Below are 19352 nucleotides of genomic sequence, written 5' to 3'. Positions count from 1 at the left end.
ACACCTTGTTCTTACTACTGTAATTATATTAAAGTCCCCCACAGTCACTAATTGTATCCCTTAAAACTAATCTTTGATAATCAAAATTACATATTTAACCGTTTTTCCAGTGAAAATAAATTATTGATGTCTTAAAATGGCTTGAATATAACTCTACACCCTTAAAGTCCCCATGAAATCAAAATTAAATTTTATCGGCCGATATGAGCCTGTCGCCGATATATCGGTATTGGTGAATATGCCGCCGATATGAATTTTTTTTTACAGAACATATAACGTAGATAAAATGCTTGAAATTGTGTAATTACTTAGTTTGTCCAGCAGAGCGCGCTCCATTGTTTACTACTGGCAACCTGGATGAAACGGTTTAAAGCTTAAGTCTATGGAAAACCATTGAAACTTTGAACGGCCATATCTCCGTAATGGCGTGGCAGATCCGCACCAAATTCGTGGGATCCCTTCAGCTCGAGGAACCCTCTCGAACCCGAATCGAGTGTACGTCTCGAGGCCCTCTTTCGAATGAGACCACCCCCATGTCGATAGCCCTGGGGTTCGGGAGTTACGGCGGTTAAATTCGCAGTCCGGTGCCGACCGATCTAGCGATCCCGGGGGGCTCCCAACGCGCGGAGGGTGGCGTTTGAGAGGGCTCCTCGAGCTGAAGGGATCCCCCGAATTTGGTGAAGATCCGCCGGCGCGTTCGCGAGATAGTGACACCAGTCAACACTTTCACTTCAGTAAGGAGGTCTCTTGTTCAGGCAGCAGCATTCAAGCGTTGTCTTATTCGACCGTGAGTGCCCTGCGAAGTGGACTTCACATGATATTCCGCCATGATTCCAGTTCCAAGGGAACGTACACGTTACATTCAAAGGGCATTAAAGTGCGCGAGATGTGAATTTATATTTATTTACAAAGGTATATTGTCACACTTCATACTTCTCTAGTAAGTTTCGTCTGTGTGTGAAGACAGTAGCGCAAATCCGTGAATGAATGTTCCAAAGTGAAATCAACTTCAAAGGAATAAAGTTGAATGGAACTGAATTGAATTAAAGTTGAATAAACTTCAACTTTACTGTTCAGTGCACTGATGTCAGATTCATTTTGAATAAAGTTTATTGTTAAATGCCCTGCCTCTATCATTACATATCTTTGTCACGTCATTATAAGTGTTTGATCACACATTTGAGTGATCACTGCAAAAAATGTGTTTGTATATATATTCTGTTTATGTATATACTGTATTCTATATATAGTACCAGTCAAATGTTTGGACACACGAATGGGAAAGTGTACAAACTTTTGACTGGTACTGTACTATAATATACACAAAGAATATCGGCCGATACCTTTTTTTAACTCCCAAATATCGGTATCGGCCCCAAAAAACCCATATCGGTCGGGCTCTAATCAATATGTTAGTCTTAAGGTTATCTATAAGGCAGTGTGCTCCAAAACAGTGCCAAAATTCGCATTTAGAAGATATAAGCATTCAAAGCGTGCAGTTCGTCACTTCCGCCAAAACGGCTCAACGATTTTTTTGACGTCACATCGTACTTCAGCTTCTCATCAAACTTTCTGTCCAATCAAATGCTCTCTAGAATCCGAAGCGCCCGCCCCCTACACTATAAAATAGATGCTGAAGCCGTGGCTGAAATCGGTCACTTGTCTACAGAATTTGTATTTTCTGTACAGTGAATGGCACGTAACAGTGTAAATATGCTTTCCATTGAGGAAAAAAAGAAGTCTGGTTTCGCGCTGTCACGCTAATCCAGAGACACGATAGCATGGAGCGGATCACATGCGTGAGTCGGCGCAGACCACAAAATGTATCTGAGCTATTTGAATTTTACACAGAATGCTATATTTTATAGTAATATGAATGAGATTGTGGCTGGCATACCCTGTCAAATGCGGCTTTACGGAGCTCAACGGCTCTGAACGGCTCTAGCCCAAGCTGTGATATAAATGAACGCTATTGGCTATTTTAAAAAGGGGCGGGGCTGCTTGATATGTCCCGCCCTGTCATCCTGTTTCAGTTAAAATGACGTCAACACATAGAGTAACGCTGCGTGTTTCTAAGCATTACAGGGGACCTTTAAAGGGATAGTTCACCCAAAAATGAAAATTACCCCATGATTTACTCACCCTCAAGCCATCCTAGGCGTATATGACTTTCTTCGTTCAGACGAATACAATCGGTGTTATATTAAAAAATGTCCTGGCTCTTCCAAGCTTTGCAATGGCAGTGAATAGTGGTACAGATTTTGAAGCAAAATAAAGTGCATCTATCCATCATAAAAAGTATTCCACATGGCTCCGGGGGTTAATATAGGCCTTTTTCTTATATGGATATATGAAAAATATCCATATTTACACACTTTATAAACTGTAATCTCTTGCTTCTGCTGACTCATTTAGTATATGTGGATATGCAAATTAGGCCCTGGCTCCACTCAATTTCACCAGCCTGATCCACTTTCACTCAGTTAACTTAAAGGGATAATTCACAAGGAACTGAACATTATTTACAACATTATTGTATATGTATAAATATATATATATATATATACACATTATTATTATTATGAAATACTTTACAGTTCAATAGTAGTAGAGTGATATTACTTTACTGATTTGTTTACTTTTTATAATTTAATTAAATAACAATAATAATATATAAAATATGAATAGTAAAAAATTCCAATTTGTTATGCCTGTTTTTGAATGAAATAATGCATACAGTTTAGGGCTGCACGATAAATCGCATGCGATATTTAATGCGCATCTTGTCAGTAAAGCCGCTTCTGTAATCAGCGGTAAATCTCCATCACCTGCGTGCTTTCACATGAAGCAGCATTTACTACACAGAGCCGTTGTTCACCGACAAGCTGCACAAAACCACGATCATAAAATACGAACATTTTCATGAATTCGAAAGTTTACGTCAGAACGGCTTTACGAACGATTTACACAAAAATTTGTTCTGCTCGTGTTTCATGAATGAGGCCCATTGTATTCAAGGACTGTCTTCCTCCAGTGCAATAATCCGACCTGGTTAATCCGACTCTCCCCTGTTTAGCACACAGAGATTAAATTACTGCAGTCAAAGCGACCGGGCAACCCACCGCAGCACAAATAAATACTATGCAGGCCTGTGAGGGCGCACAACAAAAACACTGCATTTGTGCACCTTGTACTATACTGTATGTTATGGCAGATGGCACATAGGTTCATATTTATATGTCCAGAAGGCATTTAATATAACTAACTAAAAACTTGAGAGCAAATCCCTTGTGTGGTGAATGAAAACATGCATGCTTGGTGATGCAAGTGGCTGCAGACTGCGAAGCAGTCCCACCGTTTACCATCAAACACACGTGCATGACCACAGACGCTGCAAAAGCACTGCATGTGGGGTAACGGAAACCGCCATGTCCATTCATGCATTAAACAAAAACCTTAGTTTAAGTTTTTTCAATTTAAGCATGAAAGAACTCATCCAAAACACCTTCAGGGCATAAACAATACTGTTTTTGCAGTGCATTCTGACTCTGCTTTTAGAAAACGAGTGAATAATAACAAAACCACCATCAGAGCACTACTGCTCCTCTAGCTACAACAAAACATTTATGCTTGGAAGGAAGACCTGTTGGAAAATCCAGTTTAAGCAGGAAGGAACATGGTAGCTGGTTTCTAGCTGGTCCAAAAGCAGTTTGACCACCTTAAACTGGCATTTGTTCTGGTCCAAGATGGTCAACCAGCTAGTGATCATACTGAACCCTTTCAAAATGGATTTTACAGTTGTTTGTTCATAACTGATTGTTCACTAGTTCTTTGTTAAACAACAAGACAAGAGGAAACTAATATATTCAGGTTGAAAACAAGCATTTACAACATTAGATCTCCCTTACACACAATTTACTATGGTAACCATACACTGTAAAATGTTTATAATAATTATTATAATATAACATCTTTGTTTCAAAGATCATTTCATTTAACTTGTCACAATATTTTAGCTATTTATACTCGAATGTATGGGCTTCAAATCAATTTTCTTTATTCATAATTCAATTCGAAGTGGTCAAAAGTGTTCGTTTTATTTTTTTACTTTGTTACTTAAAAAGGCAGTATTAAAACTGTACTCTTATTGTATTGTTATTAGCAACCACTGCCATCAAAACAAATAAACAAACAAGAAGAGACAGAAATATACTGACGCTGTTTGAAAGTAAAGTTAATCACAAATTAATAGCAGTAGTCCCTGTTGAAACCAATATCATAAACCAGTCTAAGACGATTTAGGCTACTGGTTTTGAATTGGCCAAATATGTGTTCAACAATAAGTCCCCAACCACCTCTGAAAAACCAGCAAACCAGAGATGCCCACCTGAGGTGTTTCAAGATGGTTATTTCAGTAGCGGTAATAATAACTGCAGTAACTAAGGTGAAACTATGGTTACTATGGCGAATTCTCGTCAGTGTTTTCGGTAACAGCCGCGTGTCAAAGCCAAAACAAAAGTTACTCACGTCCCGAGCACCTCCTTGAATACAAACATCTCCTTGATATCAGCGACCTGCTTCTTCCACGAGCAATCCCCGCCGGCCTCTCCGTTCTCCCGAGCCATGGCGGAAAAAAACGGGGAGGACCGTAGATGGAGATGTGAGCGCTGGAGATCCCCGGAGATTTCCCCCGCTTTCCCACGCTGCACTTCCTGCTGTCTGCTTCTCTTTCTTCCCTCCCCGGTCTTACCGTTAGCGAATAACCCCGGTGAGGATCTCCCGCGTGCGCTCGTCTCCCTCAAGCAGTTTAAACGTTTTGACGTAAATAGTTCGGAGAGGCGCGTGCGTGCGTGTGTCACCTTTGCGGAGTCTTAACGGCACCGGTGCGAGTTTATTCCGCCCCGCGCGGCTGCTTAACGTTGATCCCGCGCGGACTGATGCGCTGCATCCGTTGTTATGGCAATGAGGAGAGAGAGAGAGTGAGTGAGTGAATGAGGAGGAGGAGGAAGATGCTCTGCTCCTCACCGCGCGACCTGACAAAGAGCAAATGCATGATAAATATGGCAAGCCGTTTTAACATTCAACTAACACGCACGTGTTTTTTATGGTATGAGCACTTACTAGTATTTTTAATGAATAAAATTAAAATAATTAACGTTGCTACTAGTCACTATCCCAGTTGCAAGAAGTTACCAATTGCTACTGGTACCTATTCCAGTTATACTAGTACTGATATATATATAGAGAGAGAGAGAGAGTGAGATTTAAATCGGTATATATTCTGGTTTTTACCAGTTTCTTATGAGACAGTGAATTGTTATTAGCACCCTTTTTACCTCACTAGTAACTCTTTTTCTTTACTTGTTACACATAATGGTTATTCGGAATGGCTACTTTATAAATCTTTTTTTACATTCAACATTAAGCATTTACACTTATGTTTCAGATAATGTGTGTATCATACGTTAGTGTTTACCATACAACTAAGAATAGTGTTCATCAGAAGTATTACTACTTAAATTTCAATCAAAAATCTTACTAATAAGACTAAAATGTTATTAGTAATAAATGTATAACACACTGGGTGTTTAATATGTACTAGTGTCTATTCAATTAAGTATTTAAAAATGTGAATAACTGATATGTGAACCACAGATCCTCATAGAAGTCAGTGAATAACTGATATGTGAACCACAGATCCTCATAGAAGTCAGTGGCAAAAATGACAATTCTGCTACTTTTAAAAATGGAATAAGTGTGATGATGATAGTGGCAAAGGAATAAATACTAGTGTCATGAATTCTGTCCATAGACTTCCATCCGACTGCCACAAGAGGTCGCCTCTTCATCATATTGACTCTCACACCACACAGACTGTTACATGTCACTCCGGACTACAGTTCCCATCATCCATTGCACTGATTACACACACACACAGCTGAATCCAGTCAGACACGCTTTATAAGCCCCGGACTTCCTCGTTCAGATCGCAAGTGTTTTGTTCTGCATTTATCACTCTCCTAGTGTTAGCTGCTTTACTGAGCCATTCCGTGTTTCTGTTTAGTCTCTAGTATTGTTCTGCATTTATCACTCACCTAGTGATAGCTGCTTTACGGAGTCTAGTTTCTAGTTCTAGTTTAGTCTAGTCAAGTATGTTTCCTTATTCCTGCCTGTGTATCTTGGATTAACCCTTGTCTCGCCGCTCGGACTCTGTTTGTACCTCGTCTGGACTATTGCTCATGTTTCTGGATTACCCCTCTTGTCAAGCCCTCTGGATTCTGTTCGCCCATCGATGACCTACGCCAGCCCTAGGAATACTCTGGCTTGTCTTATACATATCTGTTTGCTGATGCTCGACCCTGCCTGTCTATGACCATGTCTATGAATAAAGCTTTGCGTATGGATCCGCACGTCTCACGTCTCGTTCGCCCCGTAACAACTAGTATGACATTATAAGTGACTTAGGGGAAAAAAAATGTGTATTGTGGAAGGAGCCATGAAATTAAATTGACTTGAAAACCGTTCGCCCCGTAACAACTAGTATGACATTATAAGTGACTTAGGGGAAAAAAATGTGTATTGTGGAAGGAGCCATGAAATTAAATTGACTTGAAAACGGAGTTTAATAGAGACTAGTCACTATTGAAATAAGTACTAGTATCTAAGGTATAGTTAATGAAACCGTATTGGATTGTTTTTTAGTACTTAAAAATACATTCTAGTAACAAAGTTCTAAGAAATAAATGTTAAGTTGGCTTGCCATATAAGAGCGTAGAAGAGAGGAGGAGGAGAGACCGTGTGGCTGAGTGGATTGTTCGCATTGCACCAAAAGCATGCTCAGGTCCAACTGAAAAAGGCATGCATCTGTTCAGATCAATTATTTTTAATAACGTCTAAACTCTTAGGGTACCCTGTAGGAAATGAAACGGTGGTCATTTCAATATAGATGCATTATGGGACATGGAAGAAGAAGATATTAATCATTGTTTATAGTTACTGCATTTTAAAGCAACAAAGTCAGTTGGTTAGGCAAAATAGTTTAGGCAAAATCAAGGTAAAACAACACTTTGGCTACATATGGTGGCACCTATTAACAGGCTAATGATGATAGTAGTGCACAAACTAGCTTTAGAGTTCTAAATGTGCCTGTGTTAATAAATAAAGTGCACTTAAAATGAATGTATTGCTATTAACCAACACATCAAGACTGAAATACAAATTAACACAATTCATAACAACATAATTTACCTTAAGGTCAGCATGCTGCCATGTGACTTGATGACAAAGATGGTGACTGAAGTATTTACAGGGACCTTTGCCATTTTCCCCAAAAAAATTAGGCCTATTCACCTACTGTCCCTTAAATGTCTACACCCCCCATAATTCAGCAACATTTAAGGGTTAAAAAGCATGTTTAAGAACAAGTTTTAATAGTAGGATCGAAGCTTGCTTGACACGTGCCTGATGTGGATGTCAGACTGGCTGAATGCTGTTCACGTTTATCAATAGTCAGCGGCGAGGACAAAATGAGTGTGTGTGTGTGTGTGTGTATCAGTCAGCTCTGCTGTAGTCTACCGCTCATGAGTATTCCAGCTGCAAACCACTGCAGTTTCTCAGCTCTGGAAAATCTGTCCCTCTCTTTGCATTATGTCTTGCTCTTGTCCTCTTTCTTTTTACCAGCTCTTGAGTCAGCAAATCTAAAGTTTGATCTGACAGTCAGTCACCACTAGCCCCTCCTCTGCTTGCCCCCCCCCAGAAGATATTTGTCCTCTGATTCCCGAGTCCACTTGTGCATTTGTGTTGTCAGTCATTAGGAAACATTCCCAAAACATGCAACCCAGCAACCGTGGACAAAAAGTGCTAATGAAGACACCTTGATGTGCAGGGCTCGCTGGTAGTTGTTCATTTGTTGCTAGTTAAATTCAAATGAACATCTTGTTCGTCCTATTACATACATATCAGTGCAAATACACCAAAGCGAGATAACTTTTTGGGAGAAAGAATATTCGGTAACAATATTTACAATAAGGTTTAACTGGTTAACTTTAGTTAATGCATTAAGAATCACACACGTGGCAGCAATGAACATGTTTCAAGCATTTACTAATTTTGGTCAATGTTGATGTAGTATATAATTATACTACTGTTTATTGTTAAATTCATGTTTGTTCTTAATTGATTTACTAACGTTCATTTATACAACTTGCAGTGTTAAAAATGTATTGGTATTGACAACGTTAACGTACAGAACCTTATTGTAAAGTGTTAACAAATAATGTGCATATTGTGTATTCCTATATTTAAATCAAGACTGTAATTAACAGGATTCCCAAATCTTTTGACCAATTAATTTCCATGTCTTTTCAATTAACTGTCTGTCATTTATGATAACTAGATAAGGATTTTATAAGTTATTTTATACAGATTGCAATTACACAATTTCTTGAGGTTGAAGTATTTTAAAGCTGAACTAGAAATGGGTAGTATATGCACAATACAAATTGATATGCCGTTTTAAGATTTTATTAAATTCAATTGGTTTTGAAGGCCTAGGAATGAAAGTAAATATTAAGAGAAAGTTTAAAGGTATTCCAATTACAGCTTATTCTTGTACACAGTTCTTTATTATTTGGCGCCCCCACGTGGATGCTCAAATTTAGTTTGGTCTCATTATGGAGATACAAAATTTTAAGATGGCATAATTTACACACAAACATTTTTTTTTTTAATTAAAACTTTTTTTATTACTTCATAACAGTTTTAAATCTATTGCACTATGAAATGTATGTGTGCGACCACTACTGCAGATAGAAAGCATAAAAACGTCTTCTGCAATACAGAAGTGTGCATATTAGTTGAGCATTTGACAGGGACTTTATTGGTAAGCACACATCCCATTATATACAGCAAGGAGACCTTCCTACAAAGCTTGGTACCTCAATTTAATCTCAACCCTGAAGTAGCCAATCAAGATCTTCCAATTCACTTGAAAAATACAGAAAGGTCTATTCAAACAGGATAGGAAGTAAACTGCAGGAGGCAGTAGCAAACTACTAAAGTCCCTCGCCTTCTTCATCAGACTCCTCCTCCTCCTGCTGACCCTTCTTCTGCAATTACAGAGAAAGGAAATAAATACAAGTGTAAAAATCAATCAAATTTCTATTTTGATTTTGTTATATTTAAAGGAATGGTTCATTCAAAAATGAATATTTGCTGAAAATGAACTCACCCTCAGGCCATCTAAGGTATAGATGAGCTTATTTCTTAATTTAAACAGATTTAGATAAATTTAGCTCACCAATGGATCCTCTGCAGTGAATGGGTGCCGTCAGAATGAGTCCCCAAACAGCTGATAAAAACATCACAATCCACATGACTACAGTCCATCAATTAACTTCTTGTGTAGTGAAAAGATGCATGTAAGAATCACACACGTGGCAGCAATGAACATGTTTCAAGCATTTACTAATTTTGGTCAATGTTGATGTAGTATATAATTATACTACTGTTTATTGTTAAATTCATGTTTGTTCTTAATTGATTTACTAACGTTCATTTATACAACTTGCAGTGTTAAAAATGTATTGGTATTGACAACGTTAACGTACAGAACCTTATTGTAAAGTGTTAACAAATAATGTGCATATTGTGTATTCCTATATTTAAATCAAGACTGTAATTAACAGGATTCCCAAATCTTTTGACCAATTAATTTCCATGTCTTACAATGAACATTTATGATAACTAGATAAGGATTTTAAAAGTTATTTTATACAGATTGCAATTACACAATTTCTTGAGGTTGAAGTATTTTAAAGCTGAACTAGAAATGGGTAGTATATGCACAATACAAATTTATATGCCGTTTTAAGATTTTATTAAATTCAATTGGTTTTGAAGGCCTAGGAATTAAAGTAAATATTAAGAGAAAGTTTAAAGGTATTCCAATTACAGCTTATTCTTGTACACAGTTCTTTATTATTTGGCGCCCCCACGTGGATGCTCAAATTTAGTTTGGTCTCATTATGGAGATACAAAATTTTAAGATGGCATAATTTACACACAAACATTATGGTGACCCCATGCTCGGAATTAGTGCTCTGCATTTACCCATCCAAAGCACACACACACACCGTGAACACACATTAACAACCACACAACAGCCATTTATGCTGCGACGCCCGGGGAGCAGTTGGGGGTTCGGTGCCTTGCTCAAGGGCTCAGTCGTGGTATTGAAGGTGGGAAAGAGCGCTGTACATTCACTCCCCCCACCTACAATCCCTGCCGGTACGAGACTCGAACCCACAACCTTTGGGTTATGAGTCCAACTCTCTAACCATTAGGCCACGACTTCCCCCATTTACTTATGCAGTAAATTTTAAATGTGAAATTTGCATTCATAAAAGCTTACTGAGCTGTCTCTGTAAACGTCCAGGACGACTAAAAGAAATAAAGAAAGAACACTGTTAACGCACATATGTAACTTTTTCAAAACAAGACAAATATTTTCTGCCTCTCCACACTGATACACTTACAGTCCTCATCTGGGAACTGGTATTGAATGTGATCTCTAAAGAATTCCAATATCGCGGAGGAGATGCTGTCCTCTTGTTTGGCGATGTGCTGGTAATGTTGTGTGTAATCTCTCTGACTAATTGCTAAAAAACAAACTTGATCTCAGTATGTAGATTATCACATGCACATGAGGTCAGAGAGGTGCTAGGATAATGTTGTCAGACATTCTGTTTGAAATGTTCTACTTATTTCCATTGCATTACATACATTATACAATACATTCACTTAAAAGCATTATATTTAAAACAGAATACACACATCATGTTAACAAATGCACAATTTTCATACCGATTACTTTGTTCTCTTTCACAAAGCAGCGGAATTCCGCTCCTGGAATGAGCTCGCTCCATTTTCTCAACACCAACTGCAAAAAATGAGTCCCACAGAGTAACAACATATTATTTATTTGGGAATATTTAAGGGTTATTCATTGGGTTTCATTATGACATAATTCAATACAATAATATAATATAAATTTATATGCACATCACTATAAAGTTTTTTATTATTATTTTTTTATTGAAATTAGTCTCATGCTCTTTTGCATTTATTTGAAAAATACAATAAAAAATGTAATTGTGTAATATTATTACAGTTTCAAATAACTGTTTTCTATTTATATATGTTTTCAAATGTAATTTATTCCTGTGATGCAAAGCTGAATTTTCAGCATCATTACTCCAGTCTTCAGTGTCACATGATCCTTCAGAAATCATTCTAATATCCTGATTTGCTGCTCAAGAAACACTTCTCATTATCAATGTTGAAAACAGTTGTGCTGTTTAATATTTTTTTGGAAATTGTAATACATTTTTTCAGGAATCTTTGATGAATTGAAAGTTCAAAAGAGCAGCATTTATTTGGTAATATAATATTATTAATATAACAATATAATACAAGTTTGAGTTTGAACGAGTATGTTTGGCTGTTTTATTGTGATTCTGTACCTCATAGTTTATGGTTGGGTCTGGAGAATCATCACTACAATGGAGGAATCTGACAAAAGAGTACACAATTATCACTTCAACCAACTGCTTTCTTGAATTTCTTGAGAAGAAACCCCAATCACATGGAGCATGATGGGAACTATGAATATCAGCATTTATGAACCTGTGAGCGGTCAGAGATCTGTGCGAGACACTTACGGCTGTGTGAGGTCATGCGTGATGAAATCTGAACTTTTGAAAAGGAGGAAGATGTCGCATAGACTCTGACACTGTAAGGAACTGTTCAGGGCAATCCAGTTAGCGTCCTGAGAGGAAGACCGAAAGATGAAGGCTATTGTGAGTAGTATGTATTCATGTGTATGAAATGCGATTGTAAGTAAAGTCTTCTCACCCGAGGGGCGCTCCAGTTCAGCTTTGGGAAGACACACCCACCTAGAACATTTATTGCCTCTTGCACCCTTATCTTGAACTCTGGGAATTCTGGAGCCTGAAAAAGACTCACACAGTTTAGTACCTGCACAAGTGTATGAGGTGACAGCTTTGGTTGGCTGCTAGGAATCAGACGCACCGTAACTGCTGTTGTAGTTTCATCATCAGTCCACTGGAAACCAAAAGCATGATATCAGGAAACTAGTTGGTTGTTTAAGAGATAACTAAACGTATTTCACACAACCACACACATACCTGAATGTCCTCCTCATCCGAGTCACTGTTATTGGTCTGTGTTAGTGAATTGTTGTTCTCACTATAAAGAGAGACAATCAGATATTGATTTATTTAATAACCAGGCAACACAAAAGTCAAGTTGCCTTTATTTATATAGTGCTTTATACAATTCAGATTGTGTCAAAGCAGCTTTACAGTATTAAACATGAAAATAGTGTGCCATAATGCAGGAGGATGTTAGTAAACACTCAATTTTAAAGTCAGTTCATCATTGATTCAGTGATGTTATCGTCCAGCTCAGTTCAGTAAGTGAACAGAAAGAGTTGTTATAATTTATTCAATACCAAACTTTTGCCCAAATCTCACCTGCCAGAAACCACAAGTGTCCCGTCATCTAATAAATAATCAATTACATTTTGAGGAATAGGTAGAACCAAGCTGGGGAAAAAAGAAAATAACCAAACTTAATTACAACAGCACTGACATAACTATATTAACAGTACAGATAACTATATAAACTCAAAATCAAAGATTTTAAGCATATAGTACATAATGTCCTATATCTTCCTGTATATAATGTACTATAACAAAGCTTAAAATCATTTGAGTTTATATAGAATGCCACGCCACACTGATGCAGTAATTCATGCAAAAGGAGGCCCAACCAAGTATTGAGTGCATAGAAATGAACATCCTTTTCAGAAGCCTGACATTTCTGTTTAAAATATAATTTTTTTCACTGAATTTTGGGTTTTCATTATCTGTAAGCCATAATCATCAATTTCAAGAAATAAAGGCTTGAAATATTTCACTCTATATAATATATGGGTTTCACTTTCTGACATGAGTGACAAAAAATATTGACCTTTTTCATGATATTCAAATTTTTTGAGATGTACCTGTATATAGTAACGTTACCGTGATGGAATCACATGATAATGCAACTGCTAACGCACGAGTTTGTGGACTTTCTGAGTTCCCCCGATCTTTATATATTATCAGTCTGCGCAAATAACTCTCTTACCTCTTAATAGTGTGTTTCTTGAATAAAGGATACCAAACCGAAAACTGACAGTTTACAACCTGCTCTTTCTTCATGCTGCCAGAAACTTACACTGGTTAATCTGCGCAACCTCGAAAACATTCCGCCATAACTATAGTATCAATAACTACAGTTCCGGCTCATAGCCCTGCTTTTTTTTGAAATGAATCTGTATTTCCATACTTCAAGTGGAGTTTTGTGTTCAATTATATTAGTTCTTCTTGAATATTAGAAACCAGGTTGACAGTATAACGTTTAAAATGATCCACTGCACAAGAGGAGGAACGGTTTTAGCAGCACACAAGTAGGCAGATACTTACTGAGCATGTGACTACTTGGAAGAAAACTAACTAAACTGGATGGATCACTGCGATTTATTTGACACACTTTAGGATTTGTCTGGTACGTATTCCACTAATTGAAACTACTTAGAATGATCTCCCGTTACTTTATGTATTAACTAGACTAGCTGAAATAGACTGTGGTCATCATGACAGCATCAGTACATTAATTACTTCATTTCTGTTATACGTGCAGACTTACTGTAGCTGTTCCAGTGCTTAAACATCCCTGATCGCCTGCACAACATGAGCTCTCCTAAGAAAGCGACTACTGAACCTCATGTCATCAAAGAGGAAGTAAGAACCTGTCTTAAAGTGATAGTTCACCCTTAAATGAAAAACTCACCCTCATGTTGTTCGAAACCTGGATGAGTTTTTTTATAGTGCATTTTTCCATGAAATGAATGATGTAATTTTTGCCTAGCAGTACTTGTTTTTCACAGAGGACAAATAAAATCGTATGGGAAAGGAACAATATGAAGGTTCATTTTTGTGTGAACTATCCCTTTAAACTATGCAATTCTTAAGTGTTGTGCTTAAAGTACTCTGGACACATATGAATAATGTGTTCTTGTTAGCTGATAGCGAGTGGAAAATGGGTGAAGCTTGAGAAGACCACATATGTGGATCCCTCTGGAAGCACCAGGTATTGATCTGTGATTGTGTGTGAATGATGTGAGACCTTTGACCTCTGGACTGAGTGGACATGATGATACTCGCACTGATTAGAATGATCTTGTTCGTTGTTGCTTTCCGTTAATCAACCTAAAACATTTTTTCTCTTTCATTTTCACATGAATGGATAGATTGGTAGGTGCTTGTATGCACAATATGATATTAATGCATATTTTTGTCTCCTCAGAACAGATATTATTCAGAAAATATACTAAAAGACATTGTTTTAAAAGTCTCTCCTGGAAGAACTTTTGAATTTTGTATCACTGATTAAACTGAAAGATTGGACTATATGATTCTTATCAGTGCTATAGTTGTTTCTTGTACGTTTTTGTATAACGATTGCTTCTTAAGAAAATGTTATACTATTGTAAATGATGTATTGAAATTATTTTCTTAATGTTGCCGTGAATATAGCCATATTGTCTCCTCAGAACATGGGAAACAGCAAAGAGAACAGCCCGAGTCGCAGACAGCGCTGCCGATGGTGTGTGTGCAGTCTGATGCCTGCTTATTTGAACCAGTGTGTATGCTTTAAAGGGGTCATATGATGCTGCTAAAAAGAACATTATTTTGTGTATTTGGTGTAATGAAATGTGCTTATGAGGTTTAAAGTTACAAAAACACATTATTTTCCACATACTGTACATTATTGTTTCTCCTCTATGCCCCGCCTTTTTGAAAAGCGTAGATTTTTACAAAGCTCATCGGTCTGAAAAGCGAGGTGTGCTCTGATTGGCCAACTATCCAGTGCGTTGTGATTGGCCGAATACCTCAAGCGTGAGACGGAAATGTTACGCCCCTTACCGTACTGTTGACGCCGTGTCCCGGCCGGAGCGACGAGACAAAAACATTAAAACCCATTACAAACGAGGCATTTGTTGCATCCAGTGGGGACATAATTACTGATTATAATGACGTCTACTGTCTTTTTACGCGTTGCGTTGCATTACATTGCGCCGCGTAAAGTGAAAGCCGATCCGGCAATCGACAGCACGAAGTTGAAGTATTTCCTCAGCGACCAGCACGGATCAGCTCTAGGCATGATGAAGCGGATATCGTCCTCTTTTGGAAGACCAAACAAAGTAGTTTCGCTTTCACAACGAAGCACACAGCATCTTCACGACATGGCTGCAGCGTCAACAATACTACAGCTATAATACAAAAGTTACGCCTTCTTTCTTTGCGTGATCATTTGGGCGGCGTTATGCAAATCTTCCCACATAGTGAGGTAGGTATGTGGGGGCGTGTTCGAACGAGCCGTTTTAGGTAGGTGTGGCTGACTTTTATAAAGAATATCTCTTTGGATTTGAGACTTTAGTCTTTGCAACTTTACAGATCTTCTTTATGCACCAAGAGCTTGTAACACTCCAAAGAGAAAGGAAAAATTGAAATCGCATCATATGACCCCTTTAATGCTCTATATTTATTAATAGCAATCATAGCCCTTCTGAAGAGGACTCTGCATAAAGACTGTGTCGTGATGGTGAAGCAGTTTCGTCCACCCATGGAATGCAACACACTGGAGTTTCCTGCAGGTCTGATTAGCCAAAAAAAAAAAAAAAGACCTAATATTACCTAATTTGATGATGCTGAGTTCAGTAAAAACATTCCAGTTTTTCACAAAATAAGAATTAAGATTTGCTTACAGAAGCAGTCAAATGTCTAATTTGAATGACAAAAAGAAGGATTAAAAATGTATAATTTAACTGTTCAAAACTGTTATTAATTAAACTGTTCTTCAGAATCATTCATACATTTGGAGATTGGCTGAGAATTGAAGAAATAATTCTAACCAGGCTCAGAGGAAGAAAGGAACCATGTTTTTTTGTTTGTTTTTTTGCAGTTTTCAGGTGATGGAGGGATAATATAAGACTTATTCACTTTACAAATAGTTGTCGAAAACAAAAATACTGCAAAATCTCATCATATTTTGTGAAAAAGCGTGATGTGCTTGAGCAAAACAGACACTATTTTTTAGAATCGGCGCCTCAGAATTAGTAAGAAGCAAGCATCGGATTCATTCAGAAAATATGATGCAAATATGACAGTGTAGTTATTGATTATTCTCTGTGTGAATATTTCAGGTCTGATAGATGACAATGAGAGTGTTGAAACTGCTGCTTTGAGAGAACTAAAGGAGAAAACGGGTTACAAAGGAGAAGTAGTGGGCATCACCCCAGGTGTGTGTGTGTGTGTGTAGACCTGACAAAATGTTTATAACCTTGCATATTTGAATGTCTCATCCTCATGTCTTTTAGTCACGTGTTTAGACCCGGGCTTGTCTAACTGCACCACACAGATGGTGATGGTACATATCAATGGAGATGACAGTGAAAATATAAACCCCACTCAGCAGCTGGGTGAGTGAAGGAGCATCAGGAAGCTTTTTTACTAATATTTCATCACAGAAACATGTTATTAATGCTGACCAAATAGCTTTCTTTTGTCTCCATCTTGCTGTCTAGGTGATGGAGGTACGTATTTGTTTTCTAATAAAAATGTCAACATTATTGATTTGTGTTTTTTGTTCTGAAAGCATATCATTGCTTGTCTCTCAGAATTTGTGGAGGTTATTCTTCTACCGCTTGATGAATTTCAGCAAAAAATTGATGGTGAGTGATCTTGCTAATGAGAAATACATAAATCTTTAGTTTTTAATGATATCTGTTCGATATAAATAACTGTAATGCTAAAGAAAAGTGTGTGAATAAATGGCCTGTTTATTCATTATGATTTTCAGTTTGTTAGGTTTTGCTTTGGTGTACTAAACCTGAATTGTTCTTTTTTTGTTCTTTTTAATAGAGCTGCTGCAGAAAGAGAAAATAGTGGTGGACTCCAAGGTGTATATTTATGCCATGGGAATGTCCCAGGCCTTCTTTAAACCCAGAGAGCTGCCTGTGCTGAAGCAGTGAGATGCACAAATCTCTCACCTGGAGTACACTAAAGACAGACAAAGTGTGTGTGTGCTGTCACACACTGTGTATGGAAGCCTGTTTACGCAATGGGATTAAAAAAAAATAATAATCATAATAAAAAAGGGAAATTGCGACTTTTTATACCACAATTTCTTCAGAAAAAGAAGAAGTCAGAATTGCGAGACTAGTGAGTTCTAGTGAGATACAAACTCAAAATTTTGACTTTTTTTCAAATTTTTCTCTGAATTTTTTGTTTACATCTCATTATTCTGTTTTTTGTTTGTTTCTGTCATGGAATATAAAAAAAGGAATTGCAAGTTTATATCTCACAATTCTCACAGTCAGAATTGGGATATATAAACTCTTTGTGAGATTAACAAGTCACCGTTTTTATTATTATTATAATTTTTTCATTCCATGGCAGAAACGGGCTCCAGAAACCTAGCTGTGATGAAATCAACCAATACTTGACCATGACCTTAGTGTTTTGCCACGGTTGCCTGAACATTCCTATAAACTAACAGTTATAACAACTTACTTGATTAACAGGTATTCAGCGTTTGCACTGTTTTAGAATGTAATAATATGAATATATAGGATCTGACCAAATGTAACAAAGTATTGGAAACGGAAAATTTAACTTTTTTTGCTCTCCTCTGTGAATGTTTTGCGTGTGTCCTGTCTGCTGTTGACCTTTAATAATAAATTATATTTATAGGTCAAAGTGTCACAGAAAGACTTCTCATTAGGAAAGGCACTTTGTATTTTGATCAGATCTTGGCATTAATCTAGTAAAACTGACCCCAAAAGTGTGTTTTTGATGTACTGTAGCTTTGTTTTCACATAAGATCAGTAGCAGATTATTATACATTGTGTATCCAGTTGTCCAGTTTGTGCTGGAAGATGCAGATTCAATGCTGTTTACCTAAATAGCTACTCTTTTTGTCTAATAAATTTGACAGTTTAAATTTTGCACGTGTGTGTGGTTTTGTCTCTAAATGGATCATTCTTGTAATTCTTCCTATAGACCTATAGATGTGCTCACATTTACTTAGAGTGTAATCCAAATGAATTAACAAACCCAACTTTGATTTCTTTCTAGGGTTTATTGGCCGTTTGCACATCTTACCAAACTTGGCACAGAAAGTTTGTATATTTATATTTGCATAACTATGAAGAATTAAGAAATCCATACAGTATATTATGTAAATGATCAATTGATTAGAAAAATTTAATGCATTTATAATTTGTATTTTGTCGAATTTATACAAATTATTATGCTATTATAATGATTCATTATTTTAAAGTCGAATTATACTTATCTTAAGCAAAATCGAAATCTAAACGAAAGTAACCCTTTACCAACAAATAAGCTTTTTTTTAAAAACACATTAAGCATGTTTTTAAAAGTTATTAGAGCCGAAAAAGTAAATATAGCCACGTGAGGCTACATTAAACCTTTAGTTGTTATTTTTTTTTAGTTTATATATTTTTTTTGCTAATAATTTTGTACAGCTGTGATACTTTTGCTATACAAATGAATTCGTTTTTTATATTGTTGTAATTATTTATTTTGTTGTGGACAGGCACGAAGTTCTACCGGGAAAGTGACGTAGTTCCGGGTTCCTGAATATTAAACACTTTTCGCGCCAACATTGAAACAACAGCTGCTACGTTTGATCCAGCGCAGCAATATTTAATCGCCTCATTTGAAAACAAAGCGAAGAAAAGCTATCCAAATCAACATGACAGGTAAGCTCAGCAGCGTCTTAGTACAAATGCTAGGCTAGTTTATCACTCTGTTGAAATAAACCATAGTTAAGTTAGGTGAGAAATGGAAGTTGCTGCAGTTCCTGGTCGAGCAAGACGTTTAAATCTCTGTTTTCTAGCTAAATATATTTGTCTGCTTTAGCCGTATCACTAAATACAACATCATGTATATAAGTTTGATATATTGCTAAATTTGTATAGTCTATAGTATGTTCCTGTACTTTATCTGATCATATATTTTAAATGCAGTGCATGTGTATTTTAAGCATAGTTACCATACCATACATTATATGGTATGTTATATATGATCCCTACAATCCTTACTGTTTGCTAAATGTGAAGTATACTATATATATATATATATATATATATATATTAGTATACTTCATATGTTATATGAAGTATATATACATATATA

At 36.8% G+C, this 19352-nt stretch overlaps 4 protein-coding genes across 7 annotated transcripts in view; 2 read left to right on the top strand and 2 right to left on the bottom strand.

Moving 5' to 3' along the window:
• LOC107581269 (calcium/calmodulin-dependent protein kinase type 1D-like) overlaps positions 1 to 5025 on the bottom strand; it is a 58418-nt gene extending 53393 nt beyond the window's left edge. Inside the window, exon 1 of the mRNA XM_016266770.1 lies at positions 4528 to 5025. Within this exon, the coding sequence (XP_016122256.1) occupies positions 4528 to 4625 (98 nt within the window). The 5' untranslated portion in view covers positions 4626 to 5025. The remainder of the gene's footprint in view (positions 1 to 4527) is intronic.
• LOC107580386 (ADP-sugar pyrophosphatase-like) overlaps positions 1 to 17251 on the top strand; it is a 74283-nt gene extending 57032 nt beyond the window's left edge. Inside the window, exons 1-10 of one of the 3 annotated variants that reach the window (XM_016266099.1) lie at positions 13521 to 13632; positions 13768 to 13868; positions 14150 to 14217; positions 14681 to 14733; positions 15683 to 15784; positions 16334 to 16429; positions 16508 to 16609; positions 16715 to 16723; positions 16808 to 16861; positions 17052 to 17251. In XM_016266099.1, coding sequence (XP_016121585.1) covers positions 13818 to 13868; positions 14150 to 14217; positions 14681 to 14733; positions 15683 to 15784; positions 16334 to 16429; positions 16508 to 16609; positions 16715 to 16723; positions 16808 to 16861; positions 17052 to 17161 — 645 coding nt within the window. In that variant the 5' untranslated portion in view covers positions 13521 to 13632; positions 13768 to 13817 and the 3' untranslated portion in view covers positions 17162 to 17251. Of the gene's footprint in view, positions 1 to 13520; positions 13633 to 13767; positions 13869 to 14149; positions 14218 to 14680; positions 14734 to 15682; positions 15785 to 16333; positions 16430 to 16507; positions 16610 to 16714; positions 16724 to 16807; positions 16862 to 17051 lie in introns of those variants that run through there. The other 2 variants (XM_016266106.1, XM_016266115.1) reach the window with 2 other exon arrangements.
• On the bottom strand, positions 10361 to 13346 carry LOC107580354 (cell division cycle protein 123 homolog). Of its 2 annotated transcripts, XM_016266072.1 has the most exons (10): positions 13213 to 13345; positions 12555 to 12626; positions 12207 to 12267; positions 12091 to 12123; positions 11914 to 12009; positions 11721 to 11827; positions 11523 to 11571; positions 10864 to 10939; positions 10536 to 10658; positions 10361 to 10440 (listed from the first exon to the last, which is right to left on the bottom strand). In XM_016266072.1, exons 1-10 carry the CDS (start codon positions 13284 to 13286, stop codon positions 10379 to 10381), a joined length of 753 nt encoding a protein of 250 aa, XP_016121558.1. In that variant the 5' UTR covers positions 13287 to 13345; the 3' UTR covers positions 10361 to 10378. The 2 variants fall into 2 exon arrangements, with proteins under 2 accessions (XP_016121558.1, XP_016121565.1); XM_016266079.1 differs by lacking the exon at positions 12091 to 12123 and having other exon boundaries at positions 13213 to 13346.
• A 1517-nt stretch (positions 17252 to 18768) lies between the features above and the next one.
• The window catches only part of LOC107581268 (protein MCM10 homolog), a 7549-nt gene continuing 6965 nt past the window's right edge, over positions 18769 to 19352 (top strand). Inside the window, exon 1 of the mRNA XM_016266769.1 lies at positions 18769 to 18916. Within this exon, the coding sequence (XP_016122255.1) occupies positions 18910 to 18916 (7 nt within the window). The 5' untranslated portion in view covers positions 18769 to 18909. The remainder of the gene's footprint in view (positions 18917 to 19352) is intronic.

Source organism: Sinocyclocheilus grahami, unplaced genomic scaffold (genome assembly GCF_001515645.1).
Source record: "Sinocyclocheilus grahami isolate Dianchi unplaced genomic scaffold, SAMN03320097.WGS_v1.1 scaffold33.1, whole genome shotgun sequence".
Classification (NCBI taxonomy): Eukaryota; Metazoa; Chordata; class Actinopteri; order Cypriniformes; family Cyprinidae; genus Sinocyclocheilus; species Sinocyclocheilus grahami.
Note: the sequence above shows the minus strand (reverse complement) of the source record. Positions and strands in the feature narration are given on the sequence as shown.